Source organism: Stegastes partitus, unplaced genomic scaffold, assembly GCF_000690725.1.
Source record: "Stegastes partitus isolate 25-593 unplaced genomic scaffold, Stegastes_partitus-1.0.2 Scaffold1056, whole genome shotgun sequence".
In the NCBI taxonomy this organism is placed as follows: Eukaryota; Metazoa; Chordata; class Actinopteri; family Pomacentridae; genus Stegastes; species Stegastes partitus.
The window spans coordinates 36,880-49,588 of record NW_007578787.1 but is presented as its reverse complement, the minus strand read 5'-3'; the positions used below and the strand labels follow the sequence as shown (position 1 = coordinate 49,588).

At 44.1% G+C, this 12,709-nt stretch overlaps 1 protein-coding gene across 2 annotated transcripts in view; it reads left to right on the top strand.

The window, feature by feature from the left end:
- The first annotated feature begins 4,536 nt into the window (after window positions 1-4,536).
- Window positions 4,537-12,709, top strand: part of arxa (aristaless related homeobox a) — a 13,135-nt gene continuing 4,962 nt past the window's right edge. The window contains exons 1-5 of one of the 2 annotated variants that reach the window (XR_520729.1): window positions 4,537-4,905; window positions 5,267-5,831; window positions 7,307-7,352; window positions 8,998-9,329; window positions 9,948-10,387. Coding sequence is in view for 1 of the 2 variants with exons in the window: in XM_008295530.1 (XP_008293752.1) it covers window positions 4,716-4,905; window positions 5,267-5,831; window positions 7,307-7,352; window positions 8,998-9,329; window positions 9,948-10,215 (1,401 nt within the window). In the remaining variant the exon portion in view is untranslated. Of the gene's footprint in view, window positions 4,906-5,266; window positions 5,832-7,306; window positions 7,353-8,997; window positions 9,330-9,947; window positions 12,195-12,709 lie in introns of those variants that run through there. The other variant, XM_008295530.1, reaches the window with a different exon arrangement.

The window sequence follows — 12,709 nt, the reverse complement described above, 5'->3', positions numbered from 1 at the left end:
TCAGTGGAGACAATGGGGGCTGTGAAATTGCCGCTCTCGTGTGGGTGACCTATCCACCTGCCATGAATCCAAGAGTGGCCCGCAGGCGGCTCATGTTGCCGCAATCGATAATAGCGCTCACATCTTTCCTCCAACTCAACCCATCTGTGGAATGATGAAATCATGCGTAAAGACGCGCAGGCCTCGAATAATTTTGCAACACGGTCGCCACAATAACCTGGTACACGGTCGGAAAAAGATACAGCCACGAGGGCCATCAATTCAGCTGAACTCCAGAGTATAATCAGATATCATCTGTACACCCCAAAACCTTCAAACCTGGACTGATGAATGAGCTTAAATATTATATTTACTGTATGGTTTGATTCCAGTTAACAACCGACATCTCTCCCAAATTCGTTGTCTTTGCGTGACAAAATCTTTAATACTACAACATGACAAGTGGCTCATTTGTTGCCACACACAATTTGTTTGAGGGAAGAAGATTTGGAACTCCTTCCCTCCTCTCCTAATAGACTCTCACTCGTCTGCACACTAACCGGGAGCAAAGGCACACGTCCACGTTTTAAATTCGTGATGTAAATAATTATAGGCCTGGAAATTGATTTCCTTACCACCTTCTCCAGCAAACGAGGCCCCCGAAATCACCCCCAAAGAAAGCTACTTCTGTTGAAGCATTAAGTCATTAATTATTTTCCTTACATAAGGACAAATTATCGAGTCAGTTGAACGAAATTAGAACCCTTTGTTTCTGATCAGACCGCATTACCGCTGGAAATTACGGATGATGGCTGCGTGCGCGCTCGCCTTTGTTGTTTCGATCATCGCCTGTCGCTCTGAACTCGCGCTAACAAAGTCATTAAATTGACTCCCTCTCGCTCTCATTATGCGGGCTGTTAATAACCGCTAATTAACTTTGCTTACGCGCGCCTTAAAAGCCTCCCTCCCCTCCCAACGCACACTCTCTCTCTCACCCTCTCCTCCCCCCCTTTTCCTTCTTTTCCTGCTTGGCCTCTCGAGCAGAGCAAGTGTCCAATTATGTCAGAGCGCAAGGATGGATGGAGGATGAGTCGTCGTCACCACCGAGGCCAGTTGGTGCATCTCAGAGACGAGTATTTACACGTGTTGCACAGGGGGGCAAACTTGTGGGATAACAGAACAATGACTGCAAATTATCATCCGCTTCCCTGCATGTGCGCATGTAGGATCGGTGTCTCCAATGGGTGCGTGGAGGTTTTTTTTGCATTAAATAAATAACTTTATGTGTACAGGGTCAAAGTGGAAGGTAAACGCAAGGAGCAGTTAGTGGTGGAGATAAGAGGGAACGCGTAATTACGCACTGGATATTGTCTATTTGGATGGTGGAACATGGAGCAACTAAACAGAAACACCAGGGTATGGTGTCGGGGCAACACTCCGTCTTTACATTAAGACTGGCTCTTACCTGTTTGAGCAGTTTCCTATTCCCCCCAGGAGATGGCGCCAGTTGAATGACCTGCATGGCGAAGCACAACCTGCTGGTCCTAAATGATGGACTTCATTAGTATCACTTGCATGGCCTTCGCTGGAGAGGACGAGACGTGCGCTGAAATAGATCAAAGACACCCTTCGTCACACTGGTAAAAATGTATGCACTCACACCGGATTTCTTTCTTTTTTTCTTTTTCTTTTAATTACACAAGGCTTTATACTTACCTGAGTGCGTTTTAAATAAATGGATAAAATAAATATAAAAAAGCGAGAAAGGCCTTTTTTACAGCTTAATACCCAGCAACACCATCCGCGCGTAAAAAGGAACAGAAAGCACACAACCCGGTGCTTCCCCTGGATATTATCAAGTTAGGATGTTATGAAAATACCGGGGAGGCGGTGGTGAGGTGGTGCTGAAACGGAAGGCGGCCTCTTTCCGCCATCTCTTCACCTGCACGTCAAATAGACGGAAAATTGAAAATGTGAAAATTGCGCTCAGGCTATTCCGTCCCCCTCTAATGTATGCGCGTAATTAGTGCATTTAAACAAAGCGCGGATGTCCTGCTGGCTGAAATGGCGGCTGACATCTCTTTTTCCACAGGGTTAATAACAGTGTGCGGATAAATGAATCAAATTGTGGCCCCCAAATTACAGAGCGACTCTAAATACCCGTCTGTATTACGCACGTCTGTTTGTGACCGCGAAGGAAAAAGGCATAACATTTTATATTGTTATTACACTCATTACATTGATTTGCGTGCAAATAAACAAGCTCGGAAGTTTGTGACACCACAAAAAGTTGCAGATAGATTAAATCTGACACCATCCGTGAGGTGACAGCTGCTTATAATACTATGAGGACTGCATATTTAATAAATGGTATTGACTTTGTACTGTCTGATATCAGAAACTTAATGGGGGAAATGCGCAAACACAAAAGGTTAATGCAGTCAGAAAAGCATTATTTTTCCACTTCTGTAAAAAGAACCTATATTGTTAACTTTTTTTTACGAGGCTCTTAAAAGAAAAGAAAAAAAGATCTTGAAAACCAAGTTAGCTCCACTAATACTAAGCGACCTGCACCTTAACTAAACTTTGCAGAGATCAATTGCGCTCTTATTCCAGTTCCAATCACAAAAGGGTCATAAAGCTAAAGCTTAAAAATAGATGAAAGAAGAAAGAAAGAAAAAAAAACTTGTGCAATTTTCTGGACATATATTTTATTGTTATTTTTCGTGTGCTGCGAAGCTCTGGCTGAGCAGATACATAACGGAGGGGAAGAGAGAGGGAGAGAGAGAGAGAGGGGAGAGAGAGGGGAGAGAGTAAATTGCAGCTTGCTGAAGTTTTTGGATTGAATTCTGAAAATGATCCTTTTAACAGTGATGGGCTCTGAGACGAGGATAGGGGTCATGCCATTCACAGCGGGTTAAATAGACTTTCATTTAAAATTACATTCTCGATCCATCTCTCCCTCTCTCCCCCTCTCCACAGCGGAGTCCCTGCGTGCTACCCCGGCTCCCCGTGCGGCGTCTCATCACCGCCGCGCCACCCTCACTTTTTAAGTCAATCCACAACTCCAGCAGAGAGCAGCCAATTGCAGGGAGAGAGGGAGAGCAAGAAAAAGACAGACAGACGGATAGATAGATAAACAGCCAGATAGATAGATAGATAGATAGATAGATAGATAGATAGATAGATAGATAGATAGATAGATAGAAGTGTTTTTCAAAGGTTGCAAACTTGGGCCAAAATTCTGATCCCCGTTTTGATATTTATATTTCTATGTGACTCAGTCTCTGACATGGCTTTCGCAGGTGCTGTCTGTGGTTGAACACAAACTCCGAGCCAGAGTTTTGTTCTTGTTGGAACAAGGATTCCATGGACTGTGCGTGTATGTTTTAGTCTGAAAAAGAAAAAAGAAAAGAAGAAAAAAAAAAGAAAGAAAATAAACCAAACAGCATACAAATGTATATTATTAAAGAAAGAAAGAAAGAAAATGACGCACATGAAACCACTAGTATATCTGTGAAATGCCAAATTTATTTTAAAGAAACACAGGCCTGTTCCGTGTCTTATTATTATTATTACTAATATTATAAATGTTTTGCAACATAGAAAAAAATCTGAGCTACATATACCTATATACAAATGTTACAATAAGACAGCGGGCCGTGCAAGGGAGGTAACTGGAAAAAAATCTACTTTAATGCTCTCTGGCTTAATTTAACAACTGGCTGGTTGTTCCTACGCTATATTAAAATCTATATTTTAATAGTGCATCACTGTAATGTAATAATAATACTGTAGTTGTCGTAGAGGGTGTAGAATCAAGAGAAACGGGCTGCAGCCAACACTAAAGGCCTTTTTACAGCCTGTCACAGCAGCAAAAGTTCAGGTGTTACCAATAATATTAACTCTGGTGTCCAGTAAGATCTGACACTGTGTCAGTGAGCCAACATGATCAAGTGAAGCAGGTATGGATGTCAGTTGTGTTTCATTTTATGATTTACACCTGTGCGTTTACTCTGACATGTCACAGAAGAGTCTGTAATGCTTTTTGACTCAGCAGTCACTGTGCTCAGATTATGCTTTTTGGTGACAATAATGCTGCATTGAATTAATGTTATTAAACAAACCTTTACGCAGCTGCAACACAAATTGTTGCGTTATTAAATTGTGTCACCGGGGTTATTGGGTGATTGTTATTTTCTAAATAAAATTATAACCCCAATGACAGGCAGGAAAATCTGTTCTTAAGGTGCTTTGGTTTAACTTTAATCTTCTGAGTTCGTTCCACTGAGGTGGCGGAGAAAAAAAGAACTCCATGCCAGGTTTTGTTGCCTTTCCCTCAAATTAACTTTAATCGTAAAATATATAAAGCAGCTCCGCGCTGTCTCTCTCCCCACATACACACATACGAGCCAATCAGGCGCGCAATAACAGCCGACACGTATGCTGAGCGAGCGCGCACAGCGGAGAAGCGCCTGGCACACCGGAGCGCAGCGCGACGCAGCCAAACCGCTGTCTGTCATTAGCTGAGAGTGTGACAGAGGAGAGACAGAGGGGAGAGAGGAGCAGGAGGGAGGAGTGAGCGGTCCCGGTACACAGACACACCGGCCTGAGAGGACAGAAAGAGAAGAAGGAGAGCACCGGACCCCGTCAGAGAGAGAGAGTGTGTGTGTGTGAGAGAGAGAGAGAGGAAGAGAGTGGGAGACTGACAGGCGTTACCGAACCGAGGCGTCGACATGAGCGGTCAGTTTGAGGAAGATATCCACGACCGGGGCGAGAGGAAGAGCAGTAAATCCCCGACACTGCTCTCCTCTTACTGCATAGACAGCATTCTGGGCCGCCGAAGTCCCTGTAAGGTCAGACTGATCGGGACGCAAAGTTTGACGGGTCTGCCCGGCAGAGGCGAGCTCGACAAGGCGGCTGACGGTGAGTTTACTTTGGATTGAAATTAAAAAAAGATAGCCCATGTTGGTTATTTGAGAATGTTGTAGGGGGACAGGGACGTAACAAGTAAGCTCATTTAGACTGGAAGTGTGTAGATAGTGAGTGCTCAGGAGTTGCTTTCATGTAACCGGTAAGTGCGCACGTTTTACGCACAACAATCCCGTTGATTTGATGGAACAGTTGGCTTATAAATGTGCTTCGTGGACGAAACAGTCAGAATTAATTGCTTATAGCTCGGAGAAAGTCGTAAAATGTATTTATCCCATAGGAAAAAATTGAATTGCTTATTTAGTACCATTTTGTTATTCAATATTTTAACACCTTTCGTGCGCTTCTTTCTCAGGGCCAACGAAGGAGCCTCTTTCTCTCAGCGCTGACATGCACCTGCCTCCCAAGCTCCGCCGGCTGTACGGACCCGGAGGAAAGTACCTCCACGACCACGCAGAGAAGCTGGACAGAGAGAGGCTCCTCTTGGAGCAAGCCAGCGACTGCCTGAAAATCAGCCAGGCGCCGCAGGTGAGCATCAGCCGCAGCAAGTCCTACCGGGAGAACGCGTCACTGAGCCGGGGAGAGGACGACCAGAGCCCCGGGGAGGCCTCGGAGGACGGCAGTCTGGGACTGGTGGAGCTCGGCCCGCTGAAGTTCGAGGAGGACGCGGGCAAGGAGGAGGAGAGCTGCGGGGACGCGGCGGCGCTGTCCCCGAAGGACGAGGAGAGGGAGAGCTTGAACGCCGGGGATGGGGACGTGAGGGACGGGGAGGACAGCGTGTGTCTGTCGGCGGGCAGTGACTCGGAGGAAGGGATGCTGAAACGCAAGCAGAGAAGATACAGGACTACGTTCACCAGTTATCAGCTGGAGGAACTGGAGAGGGCTTTCCAGAAGACACACTACCCCGACGTCTTTACCAGGTCAGAAAAAATGACAGAAAAAAAAAGAATGAAAGATCAATTTTACGCTTGGAAAAAAAAAGAAAATTCTTTTTATTTATTTTTTTTAACCTCTGCTGAAATTATTATTGTTACAAATTTGAAACAATGCTGCATTAGCTTAGACCTTTAGAAATTAAATTGGGATAGACTTAGGCCTATAAATTTGAATTTAAATGTGCACATAAATCTTTAATAATTATATTATTCTATATTAATAATTCCAATATTATTTTTATTGTTAACATTGTTATGATTATAATTCTTATAGATGCAAGGTTTCAAAATAAACTTCAAGGAACGCACACAGACATAAAACATACAATAATAACCAGGTGTCCTACAGGTGATAATTAATTGTATTTATTTTTAAATAAACACTAACCCTCGTCTATAAAATTCCCCAGAAATAGTCCCAGTAATTCCCCACGTCTGTAACAGGACACTGTGCACATCCCAGCTCCAACACTAAACCCGTGCCTTGCATAAGTGAACACAATAGGCCTGTAAGTGTTAATACTGGAGGCGTTTTTATTATTATTATTATTATTTATTTTCCTTTTTTGTGTGTGTTGTCGTTGTTGTAACCTGTATCTGTTCCTGGTGATAAAAACGGGTGTTACTGTCAGAGGGAATAATTAAGTGGAGCAGCTCAAGTTACCTGCTGGACATGATACTGCACGCAAAAAAAAAAAAAAGTGAGGGCCTAACCTCAAGCCCAAGGGCAGGTGCACAAACACATACACACACACACTTCCTGAGTGAAATGCAGAGCTTTATAGGATTTAATTTTTTTTTTTTTTTTTATGATAGAAATGTTTTATTATTTGGAACATGCACCATTTTATATTATCTGCAAGGACACATTTTCTGCTACATTAATATTTTTGATAATTGCCACATCTGCTTTAAAATAAAACCCTTTCTCACACGACAACACACAAGAACCTACATTTTCACATTTCTTATACCACTGGGATTATTCATATTTTCCAATCGATTTACTTTAAGGCGACTTGTAGGTCTAATTTGGACTACAAGCCCATCTTGGAGCTGAAGGGAGCGTCAATTGCTTTGTGGCAGGCTACTTTAGATGTCATTATTTCAGCCATTATGTTGTTACAGTGACAGGCCTTTGGCTAAGGAAAATCTAACAATCACTAGGCCTATTTCTTTCCATCCGTGACAGGGAAAATAGAATATGGCTTATGGCGTCTTTCTGCAGTTCATGCCGGGGAGGAGAGAGGGGAGAAAGAGAAGGGGGAGAGAGAGAGAGAGAGAGAGAAAAAAAAAAATCAAGCCTATTTTGGTCGTCTATTGTTGACAGTGAACAACAGGAGGGGACAAAACAGCAATTCTGCGTTGCTTTCCAAATGGTGGCCTGTAACCTTGAATCTTTTCTTACTGTCTCTCTGCCTTTTCTCCCTTCCTCTTTCTTCCTTTCTTATTCTTTTCAGAGAGGAGCTCGCAATGCGCCTGGATCTAACCGAGGCCCGCGTTCAAGTAAGTGGCTCTATCTTTATCTTGAAAAGAGAAGACGTGTAAATCAAATAGAGGAGGAGGAGGAGGAGGAGGAGAAGGAGGAGGAGGAGAGGGGGGAAAGCAAAAAAAAAAAAGAAAAAAGAAAAAAAAGAAGCATCCATCCTCCATAAAATGTCCAGCGCTGGATAATAACCGGTGATATGCGTCACTGATTGAGGATCAACGATTACTGAGGCCAATTTGAGGCAATAATTTATTACAGTAAAATGTGTTAAATGGCCCCAGTCGCTGCGCGGGGAAGGTCTTTCCTGTTATTGAATGTTATTACACGCGTTTTAGTGGCAATTAAGGCGACGCTGGCGATTCATAAAAAGCGCACTTAGCGCACGGAGCAAACACTGTCTGTATTCCTGGGATGAGATGGTGTTTGAATTCCCATCAGTGGGGACAGATAGGGGGCGAGGCCGAGATGTGTGTGAGGGAGAGAGGAGAGGGGAGGGAGGGAGAGAGAGAGAGGGAGAGAGAGAGAGGGGAGGGATAATGCTATTTGATTTCCCATTATGTGATTGCAATAGACCTGCATTGATCCGATGCTTTGCACTTGGGAGCGAATGAGAGACCATTAAAGGTGTTTGCCCCCCTCATCCCTCTCTCTCTCTCTCTCTCTCTCTCCATCCCTCCCCTCTCCCTCCCCTCCCTCCCTCATTCTCTCCGCTTTTGCACTGAAAGCGTGGCTTGCATGTCGAAAGCGCGGCCTCATAACCAGAGAGACAGTTCAAACACGGTGGAAGCTCCAAGAGGTTATGGCCGACGGTAAAACAACAGATGTCTCTTTAGGGGAGGAGGGCGTGGGGAGGAGGAGGGGGGACCGTAGGTGAACAAATCACTTAACGGGCGCCATCAGGAGGTGATAAAAACTCATAAATTCCCGAGGGGCTGTGTAATGCTAAACAGCCCTCTGGGAATAATGTGCGAGTGTGTGTGCGTCTGTGTGTGTGTGTGTGTGTGTGTGTGTTCGCGCAATCCCTGTCGCTCAAGTGCGGCCCCGTTCAATCACTTTTCCACATGTTGACATTTTGCTCATTGTGCGTCCGCAGTGCAAACTGGGCAACAGTGGATGCGTGGGAAAGTTAAATACTCTCTTGGATGGAAGTCACTCGTTCTGCGTCTCTTAAGAATTTAATTTAAAGCGCATTAATTGTTATTGGAGCCAGTTCAGCGGTAATTTTCTGGATCTTTTGTTAACTCCGCTCTTAATTATCTTCTCCCCACCCCGAAGCCCCGTCTGAAGGGAAGGCAGGGAGGGGAGGAAAAGGAGGAGGAGGGGGGTTTAATTAGACAGAAAGTAGATTTAAAGGACCGTGAGCGGCAGGGTTTACCTTGCATGTAATTACCATTGACTTTCCGCCTGTTGGCCACCACCTGAACCAGACAACTATTAGACTACACTGACACAACATTCAGGATGTTAATGAGAGTGAAACATTGCTGTGCAGTAAGCAGGGCAGGGAGGGACAGACTGATAGGTTGGATGATTTGAAAAACCTGGGAGCATCTTTCTTCATCTTGTCACTTGAATCTGCTTCCTAACATGTATGTCTTCTTGTTTATATATGGGGGGAAAATCTCCCACTGATCCCTCTTTGCATCTTTTTCCTTCCCTCAGGTTTGGTTCCAGAACCGCCGGGCCAAGTGGAGGAAGCGTGAGAAGGCCGGGGTGCAGGCCCACCCGTCAGGCCTGCCATTCCCAGGCCCACTCACAGCGGGCCACCCGCTCAGCCACTACCTGGAGGGAGGCCCCTTCCCTCCTCACCCCCATCCTGCCCTGGAGTCCGCCTGGACGGCTGCTGCTGCTGCAGCCGCTGCCTTCCCGGGCCTGGCCCCACCGCCCCACAACGGCTCGGCCCCGCCGCTGGCCACACCGCTCGGCCTGGGCACCTTCCTGGGCACGGCTGCCATGTTTCGCCACCCTGCCTTTATTGGACCCACTTTTGGCAGGTGAGCCCCACAGGTGGACCACATATCTGTTCTTTACACTCATTCACATCTCATCCCATCTATGTAGGACTCTGAAACAGACAACAACCATCATGTTACAACAACATTGCAGTCAAAGCCATGTTCTGAAAAATGCACAGCAGCAGCAGCAGCAGCTTAAAATAAACTCCCAACACATCATGCCACTCTAATGAGTGATGTTTACAGTAATCCTGGTTCACACTCCCTCATGCTTATCTCAGTGTCTGATTATAAATATGTTATACCGTTAACCATTCGCAGGGGCGCGCAATCACTCTGTCAAATGCCTTAATAAATTAACCAAACGTGTGATCCTGCAAGACAAGCTGTGAGGAGGAGTGACACCGCACACTTCATATGCCATAATTAGCTTCTATATTATACAGCATTAATAACCGCGCTCTCTACATGTTATCTTGTATATGAGGGAAGTCAGCATGCAGTAGAACACCTATATAGGAGGAGGTTGAAGACTTAAGAGGAGATACAACCCAACTCTTCCGCTGCTGCCACACAGATAGCATTACTGCACACAGACAAGTTCATCTTGATTATGCATTTAGTGTAAAATGTAGTTACATGTTGGTCTTCTTCCAGGCTCTTCTCCAGTATGGGTCCCCTGACCAGTGCTTCCACGGCTGCAGCTCTCCTCCGTCAGCCCGCCCCCCCTGTAGAGAACCCCTCCCATGCGGGCCCCGTCCTCCCCGACCCTTCCTCCTCTTCCTCCTCCTCCTCTTCTTCAGCTGCAGCAGACCGCAGGGCCTCCAGCATCGCCGCGCTGCGCCTCAAGGCCAAGGAACACTCGGCTCAGCTCACCCAGCTTAACATCCTGCCCACCGGAGCCGCAGGGAAGGAGGTGTGCTGAACACTCAACACCAGCTCTAGGCCTCCCTGTTCTCTCCCCCACCCCACCCTCACCCACCCACCCTGGGGCTTATGTCCCATTCCAATACATCCTATCCTCCCCTCCCACACCTGTCTCTCTATCCAAAAAACCCCACTCATACCTCTGGAGGCCGATGTCCTGATGTACCCCTGTTCATCCCTGTTACCTCACATTTCCCCAACAAAATAGCACGACCAAATTCAGAGGAGCACTGGTTTAAAAGAAAAGAAAAAAAAAAAAAAAGGTGTGTGTGTTTGTGTGTGTGAGATGATCGCAGCTAGTTTTACACGACATACACACACTTTCCTAAAAGGCAGTCCATTAAATTCAATAATTTACACATTTTTTTTTAGTTAAAAACAATCGAAATACTATAAGATGTAGCCTGAAAGCTTTATTTCTTGACAGATTACACGTGAATTTTTCTTTTTGACAAAGGTGATATATATATAAATGTACAGAAATGTCTTTACGAGTTCGTAGGACGGTGTGCATCACACAGCAATATTCCACACATCACCAGTGGAGGGACGCGACAATGTACATTTCCTGAAATGCTGAATTTGAGCACAAACAAAAGCTGTAACTTAAACTAAAGACAATTACTTCCGTTTTTAGTTCACTACATTTCAAAGGCAATTATTTTACTTTTTATTTCCTATCTTTCAAAATTAAGATGTTAATTTTAAAAAAAGAAAAATCCAGAGGAGCTTAGAAAACATACAACATGTAAAATTTAACGCTCCATCACGATTAAATAATCACACTTAGAGGCCAATTTTCTGCATTGACTGCTCTCACTTTTGATAATATTTTGCTTAAGTAATATTTAAAGCAGGATTTTCCTTTGAAACAGTGTGGTTTGGATATCCGACTAAAGGGTCTGTCATAGGCGCACACACACACACACACACACAAACACACACATGCAGTGAAAGCTGAAGAACCGCAGGGGAACTTTTAGAAAGGATTCTTGTGCTACTTAAAATGTGGACAACACGAGTGCTCGACATTAACACTGCTTAATCTGTATGCATTGATGTGGGCTGAGCCAGTCTGCATCTATAACAAAGGCGAGTTGGAGGAGGTCCCCCCCCACCCCCTGAACCAAAGGAAAACTGTCCATAGACCTTCCATAGCCTTCTCTGCAAGCCTGTCTCATCTCCACTGCTCGCCTGTCCAGCAGTCACACTCAGCTGCACCACTGCAGAAATATATATATATGTGTTTAATACGTCTGGATGAAACCAGAGTTATTCGAGGCTGTTTGAATCCACATCAGTGCAAGATTTCTGTACATTTCTTGCAATTTGCGCATTTTCTCCCCCCTCCTCCCTACCAGTCCCTCTTTTTTCCTCTTTGATTATTATCACAGCAGTGGCCCTTCAGCTGAGTCTGACTCCTGGACTAGCGATCAACGCCGAGACCTGAGACTTGTCTGACTGTGTGAAAGAAAACTGTACATATTGTGTAAAAAAAAAAAGGAGAAGAAGAGAGAAAAAAAAAAGTACAACAACAACAACAAAAAAAAAGGATGATTTTCAAAACAAGGTCGTGTATATTTCAAGAGACCGTGTTTTGATAATTTGCACTCGGTGTAGTGTTTAATGAATGTGTAGAATTTCACCTGTGTTTATGAATTATTAGGTTTTTAGATAATTATTTATGTCAAAAACTTTTCCCAGAAGAAATGAGTGAAGGACAGTTCTTTTTTTTTCTTTTCCTTTTTGTTTTTCTTAAGTGATTGTAAGTTTCCTGGTTTAATAATGCTAATTTGAATAAATTACATTGGTAAAATGAGTTATCTTTTATTATTTCAAATTCCTTTAGGACTGACATAGGCCTAAACCAGGAAAAAAAATAAACAATGCGAAATAGAATATTATAGAACTATTAATAAAAAGGTGTTATGGAAAAAAATGTGCTTTCTGTCTTACATTAAAAGATTAATTTTGCAATGTGGAAATCTTTGGAGCAAAATTATGTTGTTTTGTTTTTTTTTTAAATATATATAGAGGATTTATTTCAACATTACTGACTGAATAGTTTAGTGGAATGTGAATAAAAACCCATTAAACTTCAGTAACAGGTTGCCTGATGTTCAAGGAAACAAAAGAAGGAGGAATTTTATGGCTGCACAGGCTCCACCTGCAAAAAAACGTATTAAAGGCAGCGCGCTGCGTGCGTCTCTGCTCCTCAGCGGAGTTGACAAAATACTGACCATATATTCATGAGCTTAATCCCCCAACATGTGAAACGCGCGACAAAGGCGAGGGGTTTTCAATTAGATCGCCCACTTTATCTCGGGGAGGCCCGTCACAAAACTTCCTTTAAGACCCTTTAAAGGCGCTAAATTGGTCTTAACATCTGTAATGCCGTGTCGATGGAAGCGAGTCCCCTTTGTCATTAATGAAGTAACAAACCACTTCATCAAACGGCTTTCACACACAACCTCGTAGAGTTAATTCTCTCT